Here is a 27,239-nt window from a genome sequence, read left to right on the forward strand (position 1 = left end):
GACAATGACTCTGAACATTCTTGGAGGAGATGATGGTAGCTCTATCGGAGTGACAGAAGAATCAGCAGACTGTTGGGAGCTATTCTGCCCCATTCAATCCACTTTTACTTAGCTGATCAACATAGCGCCGCCATAATGTGCCACCCGGGAGCTCAACCCTGTAGTGTACGTCTATTTTCCAAGTCAAGTCAAGTCAAGTCAAGTCATCTTCAATCTTGTTTTGGCTTTATAGCAGCGCTAAAATAAAGTTATTGTCCAGCTAAAGTTAGTTTTGATTGATTCACTTCCGTCGCAACGATCATTAGTTATTAACTTATGCTAACACGACACCGGTTTAACAGAAAACTCTTAAGTTCTTTCTGCGCAAACTTTCAAAAATGCGAACCTGTGAGAACGCTGATGGCATGCACATCTATAGGTATGCGTGTTTGAATATATGTGCGCATGTGTGTAGTCCTTCCCTACAAACCAACCCTCAACAAACTACTTGTCTGGCCTTAAAATTTATAATACAGAATTTTTTTCGCTTCCGTGTAAAAAAACTTCCCTCTGCTTTAGGGCCGTAACCTAACATTACCATATAGGCCTACCTGAAGTATTGCGAGAACCACTGATAGTTCACACAATATAGTGGAGGAGGGAATCATCATTTTCACAAGAAATTAGATATTTCTAGTTCCAGGGAAGGGAAAACAATTCTTGCAAGAACTTTGATATTTTGTGCTGTGGGGAGGGGAAAACATAATATAGGGGAGGGGCAAATATATGAAAGCTTCCACAGAAGCATTATAAACCATTTATCTTTGTGCTCTGTGAGCTCTCTCTTTATGCTCTCTCTCAATTGAAAATGACCTCAAGGAAAAGGTTTACTGTCAGTTCGATTTTGTCATAGTTCTTTGGCAGTGACAGTGACCCCACATGGAAATAACCTATATAAACATATATGTTTTAATATAGGTTTTGATATAGGTTTTTAATATATGTGACATATATAAAATTGGCCGTTTTCCTATATTATATGTACATATATGCACATATGTGTACATATATATTTGTGGATACATGTACCTATATAGGTACATATGCACTTATATATGTGTGCATATATGCACGTATATATGCACCTATATGTTCACATATATATGCACCTATATGTTTACCTATATATTAGTAAAATTATTAAAATCCATAGCTACTACACTGTAAATAAAAAAAATCCCGTATACAAACGGTAAATCTCTGGCAGCAAAGTTTCCAGACGGATTCCGTTAAATTACGGCAAATAACCATTTTACAAAATTACAGGCAAAAACCGTAAAAATACAGAATTGACTTTACAGTCAAAATTAATTAAATTACAGTACATTACTGTTGATAATGGCTTATTAAACCGTGGAAAAACGGATAAATTATGTCAAATTACATTAAAAAAAAAACATTTAACTTTCAGGTTAAACTATAAATTTAGGGTTTTATAAAGTTATTTTATAACAATGCTGTCTATCTACAGTAATTATCTTTTAATATATAGTTTTTATGTGTATAATAACTATGAAGTTATGTTGAAAATGCATTAAGTACATAAATTCAAATACAAAGTTTGTATATTTACAGTTTTAATTTTTGCATTTCCAATTTCACAACTTTGACCAATCTCTAATTAAGTACTTAATAATAGCAAATGTACAATCAATTTCTGTTAAATTAACTAAACGTATAAGTACAGAATACCTGCACATTTACAGTATTACTCATTAAACATAAACACTGAACATCAAGATACGTGAATGATAGGAAATACAATCTTAGTATATAATTTAGAACATGTAAAAATATCCACATTAAAAGGCAATTGCTGTATACCTTTATACTCTAATATAACTTATTTTACACATTTACAATTACATTTTATCCAAAGTGACTTAAAAATTAAGAGAACAATAGAAGCAACAAGTGCAGTGACAAGTCCCAGTTAGTGTAGCACAGTACACATAGAAATTATTTTTTATTTTTTATTATTAAAACAAAGATTTAGAGTGTTTATGAAAAGATGGATCTTTAGCGGTTTCTTGAAAATGTGTTGAGTTGGGCAGGTCATTCCACCAGCAGGGAACAGTCCAGGTAAAGGTCAGTGAAAGTGATTTTGTGTCTCTTTGGGATGATGGCACCACAAGGCGCCGTTCACTTGCAGAACACAAGCGTCTGGAGACACATCTGAAGCAGTGAGTTTAGGTCTTGCTGCAGCATCTGGATCAGTTGCAGAGATTTGACTGATGCTGGAAGGCCTGCAATAGTCCAGTCTGGATAGAACAAGAGCTTAGACAAGGAGTTGTGTGGCTCCGATAGGAAGGGCCGGATCTTTCTGATGTTGTATAAGGCAAATCAGCAGGATCGCAGCAAGTATGGTTTGGCTGAAACCATAAGCAGTTCTGTCTTGGCAAGGTTGAGTTGAAGGTGAAGGTCATTCATCCAGCAAGAATTTTCCATCAGGTAGGCTGAGATGCGAGCAGCAACCGTCAGATCCTCTGGCTGGAATGAAAGGTAGAGATATATGTCATTAAGTGATAGGAAAACCCATGTTTCTAAATGACAGAGCCTAGTTACAATACAAAATAATAATAATAATAATAATAATCTAACACAATCGTGGTCTTACTGTAGCAAAACCAAACCTTGTGCAGCTCAAGTGGCCTCACAAGGATCAAATGAATATCACATGGGAAAATATAGTATAAAACAAATTATATTTTCTGCCACTTTTAGTGCAATCATATGGAATCAGAAGATTTCGGCCATTACAATATTTTAAATTACTTCTTCCCATACCTTGTTTGCCATGATCATTCTGCTTTCCACTTGACCTGAAATCAGAAAAAAAAAATATATATTTTTTTACAACTCAGTATTACATTTACACATGTCAGAATATGTTCCACTGGGACAATGCAAAACCTCAACTTACTTTATAAGCCTAATATATGCACATATATGCATTCTATAGCTACGTGTTGGCAAGCAGATGCAGCCAGAATATGCAATTTATCATGTGGTGTTCATATTCTAGTCTCATGTGTTTTCCTGTATCATCAACAAGTACAGTATTTACTTAATTCGTTTTCTTAACGGTCTTGATAGCCACGTTAACCCATACGAAAATTAACTATGGTTTAACCCAAAAAAAAAAAAAAACCTTGGTAACGTTAGGCCTATTTGTAGTATAACTGTGGTTATTAAAAATGGTTATAAAAATCCGCCAAAAACATGGTTACTATTTTTTAAGAGAAGAGTTTTCAGCTTCCAGACAGTGTTTCAAAATGTCCCGCCATTTAAGAGATTGATTTACTGACAGATATCGCGTAATAACAAAGATTTTATACACAATTAAACGGACTTTGATATGTATAACAAGTCTACGAAAGCTTGTTTTAGGTCTTTTGAGGTGTGGGTTCAGCTGATCTTTCTTAAAACAGATGGAAAATGTAAAGATGCATGCTACATTTTCAGTGTTTTGCCTCCAGCTCTCGCCAGTTAACTGAACATCATTTAAAATGCTAACGTTAGCTTGAAAACTGTAACGTAAACTTAACACAAATGTAATATAAAATATCGTTCACATGTAGACTCTTACCTCAGCCGGTGATTGGTTGGCATGATGTCCGCTGTGACGAACCAGGCTCACTGAAAAGGGCGTTATTTCCGAAGAATCCAAACCACTGATCTATATAGAATGACATTATATAGATCAGTGATCCAAACGGACTGACTGACAACAGGGCTCCGACCTGCTCACGGCTGCTCTCGACGAACACGATTGCTTTGAACCACTGTTATACCCAGGGGGCAAAACACCTGTTTTTTAGGAAATCAGACATGGGCTGCTGTAAAAGGTTGTCATATTAAAAATGAAATCTATGATGTCTGAGGCTCACAAACTGGGAGGACAACCCGGTCAACAAGCTGCTGGAAACTTGTAATTAGGTTCAAAACAATGCTACCTCAAATTCTGCTTTAACTCCCCGGAATCACCCAAACATGCTAAAAAGGTTTAATTATATTCATGAATCCTGAGCCATATCTCCCTGATACTTTATGCTAGAAACAAACTGAGCACACCTTTCAAAAGAGTGGAAGATAAGCTTTCATCTGATGCCTTGATTGTACATGTAATTAGAATGTAAGAGTTAACAATGCCTCTTAATTCATAGGTAGGCAAAACAAATGTGAACATTCCATTTGTAATCGATAGCATTCTTTTCCCTTTGTTGTTGTTACAATAAACAAATTACCATGTGAAGTTAACTTTTACTAGATGAAATCATATTTTGATCATTTTCACTAACCAGACAGTCCTCATGGCCCATAACACATTTAGAGGGAATTCAATTTCAAGACTATAATAGCCTGTCAATTCAAACAAGATCCAAGAAAGAAGTTTACCATTAACTAGTGTTAATTGTATACTGCTCTGTTTCTGTATGTGGGCAATTCCACGCAAAACTGTCACATCCATAACGCCAACTAAATACCATGGCATTGTGTTGGCGTTATGGATGTGACAGTTTTGCGTGGAATTGCCCATGTACAGTATATCGTTTGCATATTTATGCAATATCTATTATTTGTATTGCAATGTCTAGTATTTCTAATATTCTTTCATAAGTGGGATAGCTTTATTTATTCTATAAAAAAAAAAAGGATTTGAGGATTTTGGTTAGGCTGGTAACTGTTCAATCCAGGTGTTTGGAGTGTGAGACAAAGGTACTGACAACTAAATGTTGAAAGACTAAAACACACAGGAGTCATGTGTGGAGTAGGTTTAAAAGTATTTACTGATTAAAACTGTTACATTAAGTTGCAATTTGTACCAAAAAAACAAAACCAAAAAACATTAATGAAACAGACAAACAGATTACAATTCAGGGTGATAACTAATTTCTGTAATAATGTTTATACAATTTGTTTAGCTGTTTTCGGAGTCACTGCTCTCTAGTGTTTCAGCATGCTGTATCCTACTACATTTGGTTGCCAACCCCTGGCAACGGCATCCTATGTAGCATGGAATTGCCCTCTTTGCCCTCTTTTAAACCTTTAACCAGAGATGGGCACAAATACATCAAAAAGTATTTAATTACAAATAACAAATACTTACTCATCAAATGTATTTAAATAAAATACAAAATACTGCTGTGAAAAAAGTATTTAATTAAAATACAAGTAATTTGTACTTTTTTTTACAGTCTTCTGTAGTGTAAGTGTGGCGTTAGATACATGTAAGAGTCTAGCATATTGCAATATCATTGTTTAGTGCAGAAGATGCGCTTTTAACATACATGTTGCCACATACTGTCATAATAAAAGATAATTACGCATATAACACTATATTTGTATTATATTACACAAAAACTAGTTAACGCTGCTGTGAGGGTGTTTCTAATAGCGCGGCTGTGACAAAGTTGACAACTTTCTCTCTTCCGACTGCCATTATCTATTTTTTTTTACTCTTTTTGAAAGTTGTGAAAACGCTGTTGTGGCGTTTTTCTTTTGCTATTTGAGCAAATTGGAACACACAAAAAATATATTTAATGTAGTCTTTCATTCACTGCTATAGAAGTTAACCCAACTATGACTCAAAGTCATAGTTGGGCCCCCTTTGCCCCCTGGGTAGTTAATCTCACAATCCACTTCACGAGAGTAGACTGAATTCAAAGCTCCTGCTTGCCCTTGATACAGATCCAAAGTAATGGCGGCGAATTTGAATCTGCGTCATCGCGCGCGCGCGCACACACACACACACACACACACACACACACACACACACACACACACACACACACACACACACACACACACACACACACACACACACACACACACACACACACACACACACACACACACACACACACACACAAAAGCCCTGAATGTGCAGCAACGGAGATTTGGAAAAATATTAATAAAATATACATGAAATTATGGGAGAATAAGACAATGAAATAATGATCAAAATGAGCATCTATTTGCAACTATAGCCTATGCAATAAAAAAATAATTCAATACAGGCCTACTGTAGCCTATGTAGGGTAGGCTAGTACTGTATGTACAAATACTATTATTTAACCTTAAAAAAAACTCACTTTAACCCCCACATGCTTAATAATCTGTAAGGACAACATATTGAATAGATGCAGATTTCTGCAGTTATACCTTCTTTTCTTTGTTTTCTAATTTCACAGAAAAATTCTGTAAAATATTACTTTGTAAAAATACAGACAAGTTCCTTTTAAAAAACGTACAATTGATGTACAACCAAAATACAAGCAATTACCTGTAAATTTAATAGTGGACCTTTAAATTACAGCAAATATCTGTAAAATAACAGGCATTCACTGTATAATGACAAAAACTGTAAAATTCTGTATAATAATACAGATAATACAATTATCTGTATATTTCTGTAAAATAATATATTATCATATATGTGCAATTTGTGCATATATGCTGTATATAGGTTTCATATATGCGCATATATCCTCATATAGGTTCTTAGAGGGGAATGTGTCTGAGATAGACGATAATGTCGAGTCGGGCCCTGATTATGAGGCATCCTCCTCAGATGAGCATGAGACTCTTAGTGTTTACCCTAATTTTGTCTAGCAGTTCAATTACCTTCCAAAAATGGTACCTTAGTATGGTCCCGCTTTTCACTTGAATGACAGTGTACAGCTGTGGCCAAATTTGAAAATGTTGCTGCTTCAGTTGTTATGTTGATTCACATTTTTCTAGATTATTGTGCAGAGTGATCAGAGGCATTTTACATATTTGCAAAAAGCTTTATCACAAAACCCCAAATTTCACTGTTTTTGTCCCTTGCACCAAATGACCAGCTAACATCATATCATCAGCACATGATTGCTATAAAAGGAATGAAGAAGTGCTTCCAATCATTTTGTCCAATCATTGTTCTTGTTTTATTTAAAGGGCTATTTAAGTAGTCAACAAAGAAACATAAAGTTTTTTGGGGGTAAAAAATCATATTCTGGGGGTTTAAATTGCTGGGGTCAAATTGACCCCAGTGAGTAAGAAATGTTGGTAGATTTGAGGGTAACAGGAGGGTTAAGTTGTTCGAGCGGATATGGTGGTATTGGTAACCTAGTAACCAACAATAAATAAAACCCCATCAGTGGAAACAGCCGATTAGTCATGTAGGTTTAATGTTGCTACGTCAGAATTTATTCTGCAAATGCGTTTCCATCTCCCATTATTCGCATAAACACTTTTTCGCAGAAGTCAAAAACCACCTGAAACAAACGTAAAAACTTTTTTTCTTCTAAATTTGCCGTTTCCATCAATCTTTTCTGATGAGATACTTCAAAATGTGCATAAAAACAGGGTGATGGAAACTGTTGTCACGGTTCTAATATGTTTGGACTTTGTTTGCTGTTTTCCCACCTTAGTTTGTCACCTTAGCTATTCATTTGATTTCATCATTCTGTTCAGCTGTCCATCATTAATTACCTCATTTGATCTGTGTATTTAAGTCCTTGTGTTTCATTTGAGTTTTGTATGGTCTTGTCTATACTATGGTTGTGCTTTCTTACATGCCTTGTGTTTAATTCCATGTGGATAGTATTAAAGACGGTTTGCATCTGATTCCTCATCGTTGTGTGTCTTCTTGCCGCCAACAGTGACAGAAGAACCGACCGTAAAAATAACAATGGAAAAGGGAGCACCGTTCATTGCTCTTGCCTGAGAAGGACTTACTTTGTTTGAGAAGGACTTCCTTTTTTGAATTGTTCAGCCTGGTTTTGTGTGTTGGCACAGCACTCCTTTCTGGACCATTTAACACCGATTTACTGGATGGGAGCAAATTATTACTGGAGCTGCCAATATTGGATAACCTCACATGGAAAGAAGCTATTCTGCGATGCTTAGAACACTTCTACCCATCACTGATGTCTTCGCCCATAAACCCTGCCGACCTAGACCCAGAGCCCAGCCAGCCATCACCCCCATGCATGGATGGATAAGAAGCCAGAGTCCACCGTAGATGGGGAGTTAACGCCTGCCACGATGGATGTGCCTGTGATAAGGACAGCGCTGATCATTGTCCCAGAGCCGAAGCCCCACAGTGAGTCTGACCAGGTGTGTGAGCTGGCAACATCTGTGCCAGGGGGAGTGTTGGTGGAGCTGGACACAGATGAGAGGCTTATTGACTGGGAATCAGAGGTATCACATCCCACCCTGCCCAAACTCTTTTCACCACCAGTCCATACCAGGATGAGTGTATGTTAGGCATGGTTGGTCCTATCCAGCTCTGAATAGTCTGTGCCTTCATTGCGGCTAGTCCTTGCCAAGCAAAAAAAAACTGTTTCATACTGTGTTGTCGTCAATCCTACTCCGCCTCTGCCTCTGTCGATCCTACTCTGCCTCTCTCTCCCGTCTCAGATCCCGTCATTCCACTTCAACCCGTCGCCCTGACTCCTCCGCCTTTGGTTCTTCCTCCCTCGGTTCCACCGGGCTCTCTTGGACCACCGGCTCCGCCTGGGTCAGACAATCTTGACTTCCTCCTCCACCAGCCTGACAACCACCTCCTCAGCCATTTTACGGCGTGAGACCGCGGCTTCCAGGATGGTGGCGTTCTGTCACAATTATGTTCAGTTAGTTTCACTTTCCTGGAATTTTAGTTTGCAATCACCAGTTTCCTTTTTCCGTTGTTCCCAGTTTCCCTGTAAAATCAAATAGTATTCCTTACTATAAAAAATTGTTTACCCGTTTTAACCAAAATTTTATATTGTTGCTGAAATATTAGAATATATAGTTCCCATAACTAATGTCATTTAATTATAATTACTAAAAATGTCCAAAACGTGCTGTTACGCATGCGTACTGGACCACAATTTCCCCTCCCCTACACAGCACAGAAGCGCACAAATTGAGGATTCAACGCTGCTTCAAATTCAAGGTAAACTCTTTTAATTTAAACCTCATTTTCAGATTTTTTTTTTCTGCTAGTTTTACTAATCGTTACATTTTCTGCACTTTGTTTGCATTCTGTTGTTTGTTGTTTGCATTCTTGCAATTTACAATGAATGTAACCAATTTGATTAACTCTTAAGTAGTGCTGAGTTATTTGCTGATATTTTCATAATTTATGAAATACTTTTTTGTACTATGTACTGCAATGTCACTCACGGAGTATAATACAAGTATAATTGTTTTGGGCTTTTAACTAAACTTGAGCAAGTTTTTAAATAACGGAATTTGTCACGTTTTCGCGCATAACTTCATGAAACATACATTGATCGTGAAAAATGGAACATCATTATTTACAGCATATACTCTTGAGTAAAATGAGTTTAAACTCAAAATGATCCATCAATCATATCTAAAGATATTCCTCATTAAGTTGTAACACACAAACCCACACAGGCGAACATAGAGCCTTGTATATAGATGGAGCGCATTGATGTCACATTTTTGCTCATAACTCCATGAAGCATGCATAAATTGTGGAAAATTGAACATCATTATTTAAAGCAGATTCACACGACATAATCAACATAATCCATTGTGATGATTACAAGATATTCCTCATGGAGTGATGTAACATACTTGGCTAAAAACATGTCTCATCTTTCTGGGATGCAATGTGTTATCCAATGTTCCCGGAACCGTCCATGCTTTTTTTTTCAAGTGGAATAACACAAAATGGGTATCATGTTAAAGCTTAGAAACTCAGCTTTTAATGCATGTGACCATTTCAATAAACTCCCACCTAGCTACGAAAAAATTAATAACCACATTTTTCAAAACTACTGCCTTGATCAACTCAAAATAGGTGTCATTTGAATAGAGAACTTTACAATGAATGTAGCCAATTTGATTAACTCCTAAGTAGTGCTGAGTTATATGCTGATAAATAGAAGAAAAAAACATAATTTATTAAATAATTTTGTACTATACTGCAATGTGTCAAAAACATCATACAGCTCATGAAAATGATCGTAGAAAATGGCACAGCATTATTTACAGCAGATTCTTACAATTAAAATGAGCCTCAAATCCAATCATAATCCATTGCGTTGATCACAAGATATTCCTCATTGAGGAACAATTTAAAAAATGTCCATTAGGGGGCTAGGCAAGGGCTAAACAAAAAGGCTACCTTGGTTCCAAATGCTGTAACTTTTGATTACTTTATGCTATCACCACAACATATGATCCAGATGCAGCACACGTGTATGAGTTATTGCATGTCAAATAAGAAAGATTATCAATCTTTTTGGGGGGATTTTGAAGCCCAAAAAAATGCACCCATCCATCATAAAAGTTATCGATAGGTCTCCTGGTGCAGCACAATCCCAGGGCTGACTGGGGCCACAGTTCAGTTTCGGCCTGGAGCAATCAGTGCTATGCCTCCTGTCTTGTGTCTGCATGTTCGTCTGTGGTTGGTTCTGTGTTACAGGATGAGTCTGTGAATTTGTCAAACGTGCCTGAAAAGTACCTCGACCTGAAGGAAGTGTTCAGTAAGTCCCGTGCTGCTTCTCTTCCTCCGCATCGTCCCTATGCCTGTGCTATAGATCTACTACCAGGTACGTCTCTGCCTAAGGGCAAGTTATACTCACTTTCTGCTCCAGAAAGGGAGGCCATGGAGAAATACATTTCTGATTCTCTAGCAGCCGGGTTCATCCGTTCTTCCTCTGCTCCAGCGGGGACTGGGTTCTTTTTTGTGGGGAAGAAGGATGGTTCTCTGCGACCGTGTATTGATTACCGAGGGCTGAACAATATCACGGTAAAGAATACTTATCCTTTGCCATTGATGTCTTCAGCCTTTGAGCGGTTGCAGGGAGCATCCATCTTCACAAAACTGGACTTACGCAATGCTTATCATTTGGTTCGCATAAGGGAGGGGGAAAAGTGGAAAACCGCTTTTGACACCCCCAGGGGCCATTTTGAATATTTGGTCATGCCTTTCGGTCTGTCTAACTCCCCTGCGGTTTTCCAGGCACTTGTCAATGACGTGCTGAGAGATATGGTAGATCAGTTCATATACAGTATGTCTACCTGGATGACAGATATTTTCCTTTTCTCTCCAGGAACATGTTCAGCACATCAGACGAGTGCTCCAGAGGTTGCTAGTTGGCCCTAGAGAGGTTTCTGGGGTTTGCCAATTTTTCTCCCATCGCTTATCGTCTGCCGAACGTAACTATGACATTGGTAACCGAGAGTTGTTGACGATTAAGTTCATGTTGGAGGAGTGGTGTCATTGGTTAGAAGGGTCAGGGATACCTTTAATCGTTTGGACCGATCACAAGAACCTGGAATATATCAGATCCGCTAAACGACTCAACTCCAGGTAGGCTCGGTGGGCATTTTTTCTCGGTCATTTAGATTTTTCTCTTTCGTACCATCCGGGTTCTAAAAACATCAAGCCCAATACTTTGTCTTTTTGACCATTCCGAACGCCCGTCCACTCCCGAGTGCATTTTACCTGAGACTCATTGTCTCCACATTCACATGGGAGATCGAGTTGAAGGTCAGCACGGCCTTAGAAGGGGTAACACCTCCGCCCGGTTGCCCACCGAGTCGGTTGTTTGTGCCGGAGGAACTACGGTCCGACGTTACTCGGTGGGGTCATTGTTCCAACGTAGCGTGTCATCCAGGAGTAAACCGTACCAGTTTTTTTGATTAAGCAACGATTCTGGTGGCCGTTAATGGCTCGTGACATTCTGAGTTTTGTTTTGGCCTCGGTTTGTGCTACTGGTAAGACTTCCAATCGACCCCCAGATGGGTTACTCCAACCGCTCTCTGTCCCTTTGAGACCCTGGTCCCACATAGCGCTCGATTTTGTTACCGCCCTCCCAAGGCAAGACGGTCGTTTTGACCGTAGTGGACCGGTTCTCGAAGGCGGCTCATTTTATTCCCTTGCCTAAATTACCTTCTGCCAAGGAGACAGCGGTGGCTGTCGTAGATCGCGTCTTTCGCTTACGTGGCCTCCCAATGGATGTGGTTTCTGACAGGGGGCCCCAATTTGTGTCAATTTGGCGGGAGTTTTGTAGATTGCTGGGAGCGAGTGTCAGCCTGTCTTCGGGGTTTCACCCCCAGAGCAATGGCCAAACCGAGAGGGCCAACCAAGACTTGGAGAGAGTGTTGCGATGTTTAGTATCCAAGAATCCTTCTTCCTGGAGTCAGCAACTCTCAATGGTTGAGTATGCACATAACTCGTTACCAATGTCATCCACGGGTCTCTCTCCGTTTGAGTGTACCTTAGGTTACCAGCCACCAATTTTTCCAAGTCTGGAATCCGAAGTCGCGGTCCCCTCCGCCCACGCCTTCATCCAGAGGTGCCGCTACACGTGGAGCAGAGCCTGTGAGATCCTCAGGCCGATCGCCACCGGTCGAAGCCTCCCGTTTATGTCGCAGGTCAAAAAGTGTGGCTTTGATCCAAGAATATTACTCTTCGCTCCGTATGTAACAAGCTAGCTCCCAAATTCATCGGCCCATTCACTGTCACCAAAGTCCTTAGTCCGGTGACAGTCCGACTCAAACTCCCTCCTGCGTACAGGAGAATTCATCCCGTCTTTTATGTCTCTAAATTAAAGCCCATGTTTCATTCTCATATTAATCCGCCTTCCCCGGTCCCGGTCTTACTCTGCTTTCTCGGGTTTGACATGCCTCCCATTCTGAAACGGAAAACCCAGAGTTTCCCTCATTTCAGGGTTAACATACTCAGAGTTTTCACTTAACCTCCTTTCTGAAACAGGCCCCTGCTCAATAAACAAACTTTATATCCGTAAAACAACTCAGATGAACTGTAATAAAGTGCACACTTTAACAATAACCTTTTTTATGACAGTAAAATCTAACGTTACATATCGTTATCAACAGAAGTATTGTTTAGCGTAAAATATGTTGAAATTAGTGGATAGGCAGTCGATTAATTAAATAATAAGCTATTTTTTCACAAAATCTTTTTTTTTTTTTTTTGTGTAGTGAAGTCTCTTCTCCATGACATCCATTAAAAAAAAAAGGCCTCTGTTCTCCTTTCCTGCATACCGACCATGGACTGTAAAACTTTACGCCATCTTTATTTTTCTAGCTCAACTGTCACAGAATGGAAAGCACAGGATTGTGGGATATCAAAGGCAGCAAAAGATACATCTATGCTGCCTTCAAAAATCGATCAGATGAAGGTATCTCAGGAGACAGGAAGTGAAACTAACATTGCATTTGGACGTGCCTTGATGCCTTCCGACCTTGGAATGCGTCCGAAGGCAGCATTTATCAGTTTTCGGGCGCAGCCACTGCTTCATGAAGCTTTCGAAACCTTTACGAATCTTTTGTTCCAAATCAATGATCCGGAGTGTGTATCAAACTGCCAGAGTCACATGATCTGTGGTTTATTTATAAAGAGAGCGCCTATTTGAAATTTTTATCTGACGTTTCCGGAGTTATGAGATCCAGTTGATCACTCAGCGCTCATGTACTCCGCCGAGAACAGCATTACCTCGGCTAGTCCTTCTGACGTTTGCCACTGGCTCTGATGTCTCTGTAGTGTTTAAACGTGATATGTAATTTGTTTAGTGTGTATCTAACGGGCGATCTTTGGTCTCATGAATCTATAATTTGTTCCCTGGCAAATCGTTTTGGCTGAGGGCCAAGTGAAGTTTCATACGCGAATTGGGATGCACCTTAGCTGTTTTCTTTGTTTTGGAGGAGGAATCACACTTCACCTGCATTGACTTGTCCAAAATAGTAAAAGGCATTTTACTAACTGATTAGAGATTAGATGACACGCTTATCAGACCCACCCATTATTCACTCCCTGACTTCAGGATCTCATCCTAACTTCACAATGTAGTAAACTTTTGTAAAATTTTACTAGTAGCTTCCAAACAGACTTCAGAACTTAATGTACAGTTTGTGTATGATAATTATAACAATGATGTATCTTTGTTAAATGATTTTTTTTTTTTTTTGGTGATCTGGTAAATGGTTCTTTCAGGTGCAATATTCTTTGCAGCAATTTTCTTGCATGTGAGGCCATTATGATGGCTTTACATCCTTCTTTGGAGGCAACCATTGCTAACAAGAACACAGAGGGTGCTTCTCATTTCTTATTTGTGCATCTGTTTAATTTCCTCGCTTCTTTTGCTTGTATCTCAGCTCCACCCCCCTTAGGATGTGAGGAAAGTACGCAAGGGGTGCTTGTCATTTCTTATTTGTGCATCCTCGTTACCTTTCCTCGCTTCCTTTCCTTGCGTCTCAGCTCCACTCCCTTTAGGATACGAGGGAAGACTGCAAGGAAAGAAAAGTAGGACGGAGGAATCGTTGAAAGCTTTTTTTTATACATTGGAATACTTGATCACTCGAGCGTCACTCCACAGCGCGTCATCAGCAGCGTTCAAAGGATCTGCCCTTATCTGCCACATCATGATAACTTAACTCCACCATCTTCACGTGCCACCTCTTTTCATCTGCTGGATCTATAATTTTCTCAGTGACAGACCACAGGCAGTAAGGGTGGGTAGCCAACATCCTCCACCAATACTGTCAACATGGGAGCTCCTCAAGGCTGCGTCCTCAGTCCCTTCCTCTACACATTATATACTAACGACTGCTGTAGCCCCTCCGATATCACAAAGTACTTCAAATACTCGGATGACAAAGCCATACTCGCCCTCCTCACCGGCACGGAATCAGCAACAGCATATCACCAATCTGTTGCCCATTTCACCCAATTGTGCTCCTCAACGTTACTTAAACAAAGGAACTTATCCTGGACACAGGCCAAAAACTCTCCACCGCTCACGGCCTTACTCCATCAATGGCCAGTCAGTAGAAATTGTCGAATGTTTCAGGTAACTTGGCATTGTTTTGGACAATAAATTGAGTTTTGACCATCACATCACAGACATTCATAGGCGCTTCCAACTATATGTCATACGTAAACTCAGGACTTTCTCAGTCAAACCACACCTTCTTCTCCTCTTGTACCGTAGTATCATTGAACCCATCCTCCTGTATTGTGCCACCTGCTACTTCACTATGCTTTCTCTCACTAATAGAAACAAGCTCCTTAAAATCACTAAATCATGGCTAGGGAAAAGTTTTGTACTCTCAGCAATAAGAGCTTTGAATTCACAGAATGCGTAATTTATTTACTGTTTTTTTTTTTTTTTTTTTTTTGTAATTTATTTACTGTTTTTTTTTTTTTTTTTTTGTTTTTTTTTTTTTTTTTTTTGGACACATGTCCACCTTATGTGGACATGTGTCCAAAATATGTGTGGTATGTGCATAATGCGTGTTGAAAGTTGCTCCTGGTACAGTCTGTGAAAACAAATTTCCTCTATATGACAATAAAGAATGAATCTGAATCTGACACTTTTTTTGTTTTGTTTTTTGTGCCAATTAAGCTTTTTGCAATTATTTAAAATGCATCTGATCACTCAATAATCTAGTAATGTGAATCAACAAACTACAACTGAAGCAACAAACTTTGCGAAACACAAAATTTATGTCACTGCCAATTTCACTGTGTGAAAATGATTGATCGCATATGGGCCTATTTCAGTATACTATCCAATTCAATATAGCCTATTTCTTTCAAATATTGATCAAACCCACTGGGCCCTATTGCTGTAGGTAAACAAAACAAAACAAAAATTCATTTATTTATTGAAAAAAAAAAACATTGAAAAAGTTGAATAATAAAGATAATATACAATAAATGTAGGCCGATGGCTTTAAAAAAAAAATACATAGACCTATCATATTTGGTTATTTATTTTTGCAGGTTGGATTTGGTTTTCTTTATGTACGTTATAATTAACACTAGAATAGATTTGTTTTCATGTTTATTGTATTTCAATAACATATGTGCATTAAATATTAGAAAATAAAGAGGTAAAACGAATGCCTATGTGATACCGGTTTATTGGAAATGGATAATACAACAAAAAATATATATTTTATTTGGGAAATATCATATACACAAAGCAAAATATATGTTAATTGTACCAAATGGTAGACTATTTTCCACTGAGTTAAAGTTTTTTTACGATAATTCTCTGACTTCAATACAAAACAATCGTAAAGCTGTTAAGACATCTCAATTGTTGAAAAGGATTGATGTATTAGTTGTATGATTGATTTTCTGATGCAAGATGCAGAGTTGTGAATTTGTATAGACTCAAGTGTTTTGCATATCTCTGTATACCCCTATTATTATTGCAATAAAAAAAATAAAAAAAACGAATGCCTACGTCTGTTGTTACGGTAATTTTGCGTATCTATGACAGTTATTAAGGTAAAAAATTTTGAGACATGGCTGCCTGCTTTCTGATCTTGATCACCGAGAGGATGTTGTTCACTGTAACGACAAAGAATAACTTGTTTAAACAGGAGAAATTACATCAGGAGCAGTGGTGAGAATGCTCATCATGACATCAGCCCACCATTAAAATAAAAGAAGAAGAAAGATAAAAGAAGGGGCAGTGGTGAGTAGTTCTTGCAGTGCAGTTGTCAGAAGTTTATTGTCATGTTAGAGTTCCAGAAGTGAGCATTAAGTCTAAGTCATAAATCAGCGAACATGCAGTTAAATCAAGGCACGCATTCACGGTAATTTAAGTCAAGTCATCTTTATTTAGCCCTTTATACATAGATATAGAGTTTCAAAGCAGCTTTAGGGTAATAAACAGGAAAGCTTTTTTCCTGTAAGCTCAGAGTAGAATGTGGTGGCGAATGGACATACCATTGTAGGTTACTTTACATATTATTATTATTATTATTATTATTATACCTTGCAGCGCGTATTTCCAGAAAACATCCCCACTTGCGTGAAGTTGGCCCCCCACCCAACGCAAAACGTCGGCAAAAAAAGTCTCAATCGTTTGTGCCGTAAAAATTCGTTTGTGCTGCTTCGGTTTTTTAGATTTTAAAATAATATTTATAGGTCATTCTGAGGTCATCTTGCACAACCGGAGGCTGCAGTTTCAGGACCCCAGTTCTAGGAGTCCTAGTTTTTTTTGTGACATCGCCACCTACCGAACTGGATGATATGGCGGCTGCAGTTTCAGGACCGCAGTTCAAAGACCCAGGTGGTTTAGTTACTTTGTACCAGAGCTTTGTACATAGTATCAAGATATTTAATCTCAGGAGTATTTTTTTATTTTTTATAAATGTGATTTTTGAGTCAAAATGCATCAGAGGTTAATTACAAAGTGTGTACACAACGTGAGTCACAATTTAAAATTTAAACAAATGAATAACACAAAATATAATTGAAAAATGTGTATCAATCTTTAAACAACTGAAAAAGTGAGTCTTAGTTTCTTGAATTATTATACTGTATATTGATTAACCTCCTTAAGTTTAACTAATTAGCTCATTATCAGGGGTGCGTTTCCCGAAAGCATCGTTAGCCAACTATGGTCGCAAGTTCCCTCGTTGCCAATAGAGTTCAATGGACATTGCGATGAACTTGCGACCATAGTTGGCCAGCGATGCTTTCGGGAAACGCACCCCAGGTAAAATAAAGATGGAATCAGCATATGCAGTCACTAAATTACAGCCAGACATTTTAAAGGTTGTAGAGAGGCAAGACAAGACTCAAGAATGATTCAAGAATGTATATTTATATGTCATTTTTGCAATAACAACAGCACCAAAAAGACCTCCTTTTTCATCCATTGCTGCACAGACAGAATGGCTGTAGGCTTCAACTCTGTGTGAGAGAGAGAGAGAGAGAGAGAGAGAGAGAGAGAGAGAGAGAGAGAGAGAGAGAGAGAGAGAGAGAGAGAGAGAGAGAGAGAGAGAGAGAGAGAGAGAGAGAGAGAGAGAGAGAGAGAGAGAGAGAGAGAGAGAGAGAGAGAGAGAGAGAGAGAGAGAGAGAGAGAGAGAGAGAGAGAGAAACATTTGTTTAACATGTTCAACTGATATATATATCTCTGATTTAACACTTATGCACTGTTGGAGTTGTAGAGAGAAAGCCAAACAGAATATTCATGTTACTGATGTCTAATTCCAATCTCCAATTTTGTAAGTATATAAGAGCAATACCCACCAACTGAATGGTCTCCCTTCTTTCCTCAATTGTTTGTCAATTTTTCAGTTAAATTCTTCCACTTCTCTGAAATAGTTATCAGAGAACAATCACTGTTGTGTTATAAATATCAGTAACAAAAGGGTGCACTGGGCATTGTGCAAAAATAATTCATAATTTACTCTGACCTGTAATGATAATCTGGACCAGAAAGGAAGACCTGCTCAGCCTCTTGCAAGGAGACATTCCGTGGACAGCCAGGGCATATATGATGGCCTATGAAAAACGTTAATATAAATATACTATTATACCACTACTGAACAGCAAGCCATTATACATGGGTCCATACACGAGTAGCGCTAGCATGCAGTAAATACAGTACATTTTGTAAGTGCAGGAGCAGGACACACAAACACATTACATGGTTCGGCATACCTCTGGAAAAAGAACACCACAGATGAACTGCACTTCATTTTATACTTAACTAATATTGTAAAACAATGAGTATTAAGCAAGTTTCACACTAATACAGTAAGCTACAGGTAAATCTTACACACATCAACATGCTTTTGTCATCTTTTTAAGTTTAATTAATGTGCTGGCTAGATTTACTTATTATAGTCATTAAAACTCAACAAGGATTCATTAAATCATGGCCACGAATTAAAACGTTATAAAATAAAACTTAATTGAATATCGGTACTCACAGTCTGATTGGTGTCCATGTCGTCCATCTTAAATTAGTGTTTTTGGTGATCCAGTTCGGTAGGTGTCACAAAAAACTAGGGTCCTGAAACTGGGGACCTAGAACTGGGGCCCTGAAACTGCAGCCTCCGGTTGTGCAGGAATACCCTTCTCAGGGGAGCTGCCGCTCGACCCGTCACCTAACCTGTCACCGCTAGGGCCAGCTGCCAGAGGATCCGTCACTGTTGAATGCCCCTGCCACGGGACCTTACACAATGTGTAAGGTGTTTTCTTTTATTTTTTACAAAATGCAGAGCATATCCCCTGTAGCCAGCGGGAGCCAGAACGTTATGCAGGTCAATAGGCAATAGGTCAATATTCAAGAAAATCAAATTTTCAAAGAAATTTAAATGTTAATAATCATCATTACTTGCCCCTAAGTGCATACAAAGTGCCTACATAGGTTACTCTACTAGGGGCTGTTCAAAAACCAACACTGGTACGGCAAATCCAACACAAATGTATTTATATACTGAATTTATGTGAAATTAATAGCATTTTAAGGATGAATCGAAAATAATAAAATAAAAGAGGACACAACAATATTTTGCACTTGCCAGTTGTTATTTTGCCAGTTTTTTTCCACACAAACGTCTTATGCGACAGATGAGAGCATTACATTCATTAATTGGTTGACACAACTGTAATTTCTACATAGGCCTATATCAGAATGTCGATCACATGTAGTAATTATGATTCTGTAATTATTTATTTAAGTAATTATGATAACTCGCCGTTCAATGTCATTCAGTTCAATGTATTGTCTAATATTTTAAAAACTGAAGCAGCACAAAAAAAAATAATTACAGCACAAACGAAGCACAAACGATTGAGACTACTTTGGGTGAATTTGGATCATGTGGGGTGGCTGGTGACATCATTGCCTAAAATTCAAAGTCTAATATAAAAAAAAAAACATGGAAGCAGCACCAACAAAACGTTTACCGGCACAAACGATTGGGACTATTTTGCTGATGTTTTACGTTGGGTGGGGGGCCAACTTCACGCTGGTTACATCCCCTATGAAAACGAACCTTAGTTTTATTATAACCATGCTTTTTTGCCGGATTGATTACCATTTGTATAACCACAGTTATACCACAAATACCATGGTTTTTAAATCGTGGTTAATTTGTGTTTATGCATGGTTTAACTATATTAACCATGGTATTTTGGTTGTATTTGTAGTAAAATGTTTGTTAAAACATCTTTTTAAAAACATTAAAACATGTTTAATTTGTACAAATTGCAATGGTGCAATTTCCATAAACATTTTTTTTGCAGGATAATGCAGCTGGGTTTTCAGATGCAACATTTATTAGATTTGCTGTTTAAAATAACCAATCATTTAGTATTTCAGCTGGAGAGTGTTCTATGCTGCTTTTGTAGACAGATGTAAAAGCATATTGATTACTAAGGCAGCTTTTAATACCTCCCTTTTTGATCACAGATCGAAAATCCTTACCATCCGAGGCAGTGTACCACCTTGACAATCATCGCACATGTTGGTAAGAAGATTGCGCTTTCCAAAGACTCTCTCCACCTGCTCCATTCAGGCCTCTGATATTCACACTCAACATTATGATGTCATCGTGGTGGGTGGCGGTCATGCTGGAACCGAAGCAGTGGCGGCCGCCAGCAGAGTTGGAGCAAAGACGCTTCTCATCACACAGAAAATCCAAACTATCGGTGAGTTGAAAGGTTTACTATAGCACCTTATTTAGATATTATTCAGAACAACCTGTAAACACAGTTCTCCATTTGTCTTGTAGGGGCGCTCTCGTGTAACCCATCGCTGGGAGGTGTCGGGAAAGGTCATCTGGTGAAGGAGATTGACGCTCTGGATGGTGTCATGGGACGGGCCGGAGACTGGGCCGGGGTTCATTTCTCTATTCTTAACCGCAGTAAGGGGCCTGCAGTGTGGGGCCCCAGAACCCAGCTGGACCGCCAACGCTATAAAGACTTTATACAGGTTCCATTCTGTCAGCATTACTAAAGAAAATACTAATTAGTTGAGTTTTGTCCATCTATTGAAACTCCATGCAACCAAACTTTCAAGCTTCAAAACGTTTATGAAGACATTGTAAAAGTAATCGAGCAGTTTAATCCATGTCTTCTAAAGAGAAATGATTGCTTTATGATAAACAGATTTAATTGAAGTCTTTATTCTCATAAAACTATACATTTCATAGATGTAATATGCATGTGCATGCCGTCACCGTTTTCTCAGATTCGCGTTTTTGAAGTTTACACGGAGATGACAACGGTATTGGTTTAAAAAACTTTCACTTTGATCCCTATTTCAAAGTTTGCGTTCTCAGGCCACCAAAACGGCATTGTCGTGTAAATGAATGACCAGAACGCATTCAAAGTTTTCTGTTTTCAGTTGAAAATGGTGTTGTGTAAGCGGTTAATGACTAATGATTTCTACAACGGAAATAAATCAATCAAAAACTTACTTAAAGGACAAGTTCGGTATTTTACACTTAAAGCCCTGTTTTCAGATCGTTTCTGATGAAATAGAACGGTTAAGATTGAAATTTGGACACATGCTGCTGGCCCGAGAATTTTCGGTTTCTGTGGTAGCACCCCCCCACCTCCACAATGGTTGCATAGGTGCACTGGAACAATCCTTCCTAAAACGCATTAAACTTTCGTTTACAAAGACGTGAAACTCACCGAGTGGTCAGGGGGTGTTCACTGATATGTTCCATCAAAAATCGCTGCAAAAGATGCTTTCCAACAGGTTTTATCGTAGTTTTTGTCCAACTCCATTGACTTGTATTGGATGTGCTGTGAGGTACGGTATTACTCCGCCACCGGGCTGGAGTGTCTATTATTCAAGCTCTCAACGGAAGAATGTACGGGTGTGAGGCGTTTGGAAAAATAGGTCCACAGTTTTACAACGAATGGTAAAACACCTGTTGGAAAGCATCTTTTGCAGCGATTTTTGTGTGAGCATATCAGTGAACACCCCTGACCACTCGGTGAGTTTCACGTCTTTGTAAACGAAAGTTTAATGCGTTTTAGGAAGGATTGTTCCAGTGCACCTATGCAGCCATTGTGGAGGTGGGGGGGTACTACCACAGAAACCGGAAATTCTCGGGCCAGCAGCATGTGTCCAAATTTCAATCTTAACCGTTCTATTTCATCAGAAACGATCTGAAAACAGGGCTTTAAGTGTAAAATACCGAACTTGTCCTTTAAACTGGACAATGACTTTCTTCTAGAGCTGCTGTACAGCCAAAACAATCTCTGTTCCATCAATTTCCTATTATCACTGTAAAGTTGTTTTGAAACAATCTGTATTGTAAAAAGTGATATATAAATGAAGGTGACTTGACTTGACTGAAGAAAGCAAACATCGAGTCAACTGATATTTATTTGTATACGTTTTAATAATTATTTTCTTAGACAAGTGAATTTACTGAAGGCTACCAGGAAAGCTAGGTCACTAAGTTTATTAAATTAATTCTCAATATAGGCACATTCCAGAGTTTCCGCTAGAAAAAAATGGTGCCGGTCAAAGTGACCGGCAGAGATTTCGTTTTCCGGACATTTTGATGATATGCCGGTCAAATATTGCCTCTTAATTAGTCAAGTTGAGGAAAACTGGAGGCAGGCTATGTAACTTAAAAAAATGACATAATCAGGCCGTATAGAATGCAACATGTTTATTAGCCTAACTTTCAAATAGACGAAAAAAAAACATGAACGTCCGATTGGCGTCAATCAACGCCAATTGTTTTTACTATGGTTTCACATTCATAGTTTAACAAACCAATCCCCCTTCCCAACATAAAATATCTGAATATCTCGCGGTGTAAATAGCCGCATTTCCATTACAGATTTGCGCAAATGTTTTGCGCTATTATCTAAATATCGATAAAAAAAACTATTGCGAAATGACGTCGTTTCCATTAACCGATGTTATATGCGACTAAACGTCCTTTTTTCTCTCACGATAAGTCATTTCAAAAATCACGGCAACAGACGTTGGTTTATATAATATCACAGCCACCGCATTAGACATTATTATTATGATTAATGGAAGGAGACGTGGCGTGTTATCCAAGCATTAATGGCAGGGAAAGACCCTTGTAGCCTACTGAACGACACATAAGGAGTTTCTGGGTGTTTCGCCCTCATTTCTGCTCCGAGGTTTTGATTGTGGCATTTATTTGAGATTTAGAATCCAGTATTCCTATAGGCTAATTATTGTTTCTTTTATGAATTTAATAAAGAACTCTGTCTCGTATTCTGTCCAAACGATCCATGTAGGCTACTTTTGTCCATTCGTTTTTCCTTTTTTAACCCGTAATTGAAAAACGAAAAATGAACGGTTGTTGTAGGCCTATTTTTAAAACGCAAAGTTGAACACCAAAATTTTAATTTGAACTTGCTACACAAACTGCTGCGCAAAAAAGTAAATACCGACGCATTTTCTGATTTTTGTTTATGACTTTTTGCCCCTTTATTAAACATTTAAAATATTCACAAATTAATATGGAAAACATGTCGATTTTACTGGTTTTCAAAGGCCAGATTAGAACCTGGAATTTATGTTTTTCCCGCAGTTCTGAATGAGAAGAGCCATTAATATTATGAATAAACTATTGTTTTCTAAGTGTTGGCTAAAATCACATCTCCATCTCCGCTGTTAATCAGATGCGCTTTTAGAGAGAAATGCACCTTTCATACGGATTAGGTACATAATCAGAAGGTATTAGCTTTCGATTGGAATTTGTTCGTTTTAAAGTGGACATTTCAAGCTTTAGACTATATTTTGTTTCAGTTCTCACGCTCCAGTTTATGGAGATCATGAAAGTGCGTCTGATTGTTTTGTTTTATTTTACAAAAGCACAACGTTTTCTTGTTATTGTGAGTTTACACAAATAAAAGTAGTTGAGAATAATGTAGGCTATTATTATTTTCTGTATGACCAGAAATGATAGAGTATTTTAAGTTGTTTCCACTGTTAATAGGAAAATGCAAGTGGTCACGCCCGCGCCTCCGTGCCATGCAGTGCGTGCTCCACACTCAGCTTTGTTCCTTTTTTGCATAAAAGCGTCTTCTAAATATAGCTTATTAAATGTTATAATATAATAAAATAATATACAATTATTATTATTTGCGTAGCTATACATGGACCTCAAACAAACCGCGTCTTCTAAGTCAGGTGACTGCAAATGCGCAAAAACTGTTTCCATTGCAGCTTTGCGAAATATTCCTTTTTCGAATTGCCTGAAAAACCACCTCATGCGAGCATAAAAACGTTCTTGCGATAAACGGGAGTTTTTGCGAAATTAACGTGTTTTCATTGTGCGTATTTTTAATTCGCAATTTCAATTTGCGCAATTTGAAGGGTAGCCTAATGGAAACGCGGCTAGTGTCTCTCCACAACTTGCAATGCGCATAAGCCGCGTAACCTTGTTCTCCGCAAAGCGACTTCGCTGCTTCGTCTTGATCCGATTCTGCTTTTTCTCCGGTGGTGGTGGAGCTGTCTGGACATCTGAGGCTTCAGGCGTTCCTGATTCACCATCGTGAATCAGATTCTAAATGTCTGGCCTCTGAAAAAAGCTTTTACGGCTAGTCTGCCTGGGCCTGGCCATATTTGAAACGTCTCACTCATTCGTTCGTTGTTTAGGTCTATAGGCCTATTACAGCCGTTTTAGGCGTGCGCTTTATTTGAAATGCAGCATGCGATGTTGTTTAATAACTTTCAAACGGTAGAGCCTGTTCCTTTATAACATAGCCAAAGGTCGGTGTATTTTTGTTTTATACATTTTAGGCTTATTCTCAAATTCAGATTGTGTTAGGGGGGCGGAATTATTAGGTAATTTTAATCGGACAATTTGACCGGAGAGATTTAATTTTGTCGGACATTTCATTTTTTTTCCGGCCAATGTCCGGCAATTACCGGACAACGGAAACCATGGCACATTCATTAATATTATTATGCCTAATATGTTGAAAACTATGGAGCCCTGCACATGACATATGGGGGGGAAAAAAGTACATAGTGGCCATGAATTAACAATTAGTTCCCTTGACTTACTAATACGCCAGTACGTTTTACTAAACCGTTCCCTCGTTTCAATTCAATTGTGCATGCATACAATATAATAATGAATTCCCTCGTTTCACTAAACCGTGGTCACGTTGTAAAAATGATTAGTTCGTAAATCAAAACAAGTCAAGTCACCTTCATTTATATAGCGCTTTTAACAATATAGATGGTTTCAAAGCAGCTTTACATGAATCATGTAAATACATTATAGTATATTTCAATTCAAAATTGAGAAATGAGACACAATTTTATTAGTTTCTATTCCTGATTGTTTCTGTCAGTCATTTAACATTTATTTTCTTAAAAAATAATTAAAATATTAAATGTTTATTTTAGCTACTTGCATCTTATCTCGCAATCAGCAGCCTTTGTGAACAGTGAAGCCTGCCTTCTTTGATTGGTTACCTTAAACCTTTCGACATTGGCAAGCACTAGTAGACTGCTGAGGCAGCTCATGAGAAACTTGGTTATCGTTATCTTGGTTAAAAATACTAAGGACCGGAAGACCTCAATGGTGGGTACAGCCATGATAGTGGCTTATAGGAACAGCAACCAAAGAAAATCTAGGTATAGATTTCTATGGGTTTCATAGTAACACCATTTTGACCTTCTGTTTTTCAGTCAGAGCTTTTATCTACACCGAGAGTGACCATCCTAGAGGGCTCTGTGCAGGACCTTCTATTCACTACGGCTGATCCAGAGAAACCAGGGAGACATAAAGTTTACGGAATACGCTTGGGTGAGAAACATCATATACTCAACGCACTCCACTCTTCCTAATAACAGAGTGACGGATTCATGTTTTGACCAAATGTTGTCTGTGGCAGCTCATGGAGGTGGTGAAATCCATTCCCGCTCTGTGGTTCTGACCACTGGCACCTTCCTGTCTGGTGCTCTCTTCATCGGCCAAAACACTTCTCCAGGGGGGCGAATGGCTGATCCGCCTTCCTGTGCGGGTCTCTCTCATACCTTGAAAGAAGTTTTGGGGTTGAAGGTTGGCCGGCTGAGGACTGGTACTCCTCCCCGTATCATCAAGGATACGATCGACTTCTCTCTCACCCTTATTCGTTTGCCTGACCCAAGTCCCACTCCATTCAGCTTCATGAATACACACACACACTGCAAGGTATGAATTACCAGTCATATTCTATCCTTAAAGGAGTAGTTCACTTTAAAATGAAAATTACCCCATGATTTACTCACCCTCAAGCCATCCTAGGTGTATATGACTTTCTTCTTTCACACGAATACATTCATAGTTGTATTAATAAATGTCCTGGCTCTTCCAAGCTTTATAAGGGCAGCAGTGGATTGCAACCAACAGATTGAAGCCTTCCATCCATCATAAACGAACTCCACGCGGCTCCTGTGGGTTAATAAAGGCCTTCTGAAGCAAAACGATGAGTTTGTGTAAGAAAAATATTCATATTTAAAAATGTATAAAGTAAAATAACTAGATTCCGGCCAAACGAACATATGGATTTGACTTAAGTGTAAAGCGCAACTTATGCGAGTAATGCGACGTACTGCTGATATTTACGCTACGCCATGATGCATTATGCCACTTCCGACGTCATAAGTTGCGCATTAGGGGCAAGTAGTATAGTAAGTAGTAGGACTGCGTATGTTCGTTTGGCCGGAAGCTAGAATTTCCTTTGTAACTTGTTATATATGAATATTTTTCTTACACAAACTCATCGATTTGCTTCAGAAGGCCTTTATTAACCCCCCAGAGCCACGTGGAGTTCGTTTATGATGGATGGATGCACTTTTTTGAGCTTATAGTGGCTCAGTGGTTCATGTAGGTTGTCTACAAACCGGAAGGTTGGTGGTTCAATCCCCGGTTCCACCTGACCAAGTGTCGAGGTGTCCATGAGCAAGACACCTAACCCCAGCTGCTCCCGACGAGCTGGGTGGCGCCTTGCATGGCTGACACCGCCGTCGGTGTATGAATGTGTGAGTGAATGGGTGAATGTGAGGCTATATGTAAAGCGCTTTGGTGGCCATAGGTCTGTGAAAGCGCTATATAAATGCAGTCCATTTTACCATTTACCATTCAATCTGTTGGTTGCAATCCACTGCCATTATAATACTTGGAAGAGCCAGGACATTTATTAATATAACTCCGATTGTATTCATCTGAAAGAAGAAAGTCATATACACCTAGCATGGCTTGAGGGTGAGTAAATCATGGGGTAATTTTCATTTTAAAGTGAACTACTCCTTTAAGCCGTGTTTCCACCGCAGGAACTTTCCCCAGGGACTAGGGACTTTTTTTAAGGTGGTAGTCTGTGTGTTTCTACCGCAGGAACCAGGGTCTAAATGAAGTACCGGGTAAAAAATGTCCCCCTCCGAAAGTCCCTGCTTGCGAAGATAGTACTT

General features: G+C 38.7%; 1 protein-coding gene and 1 long non-coding RNA gene across 2 annotated transcripts in view; one reads left to right on the forward strand and one right to left on the reverse strand.

Moving 5' to 3' along the window:
- Nucleotides 1-16,336: 16,336 nt before the first annotated feature.
- mto1 (mitochondrial tRNA translation optimization 1) overlaps nucleotides 16,337-27,239 on the forward strand; it is a 29,310-nt gene continuing 18,407 nt past the window's right edge. The window contains exons 1-5 of the mRNA XM_082152742.1: nucleotides 16,337-16,499; nucleotides 20,238-20,476; nucleotides 20,560-20,759; nucleotides 25,479-25,596; nucleotides 25,685-25,983. Of these exons, the coding sequence (XP_082008868.1) occupies nucleotides 20,290-20,476; nucleotides 20,560-20,759; nucleotides 25,479-25,596; nucleotides 25,685-25,983 (804 nt within the window). The 5' untranslated portion in view covers nucleotides 16,337-16,499; nucleotides 20,238-20,289. The remainder of the gene's footprint in view (nucleotides 16,500-20,237; nucleotides 20,477-20,559; nucleotides 20,760-25,478; nucleotides 25,597-25,684; nucleotides 25,984-27,239) is intronic.
- Nucleotides 21,243-25,472, reverse strand: LOC309485885. The gene is made up of 2 exons (XR_014201304.1): nucleotides 24,716-25,472; nucleotides 21,243-22,261 (listed from the first exon to the last, which is right to left on the reverse strand). It is a non-coding gene; the product is annotated as an uncharacterized lncRNA (long non-coding RNA).

This window comes from Leuciscus leuciscus (assembly GCF_965113295.1).
Source record: "Leuciscus leuciscus genome assembly, chromosome: 21".
Classification (NCBI taxonomy): domain Eukaryota; kingdom Metazoa; phylum Chordata; class Actinopteri; order Cypriniformes; family Leuciscidae; genus Leuciscus; species Leuciscus leuciscus.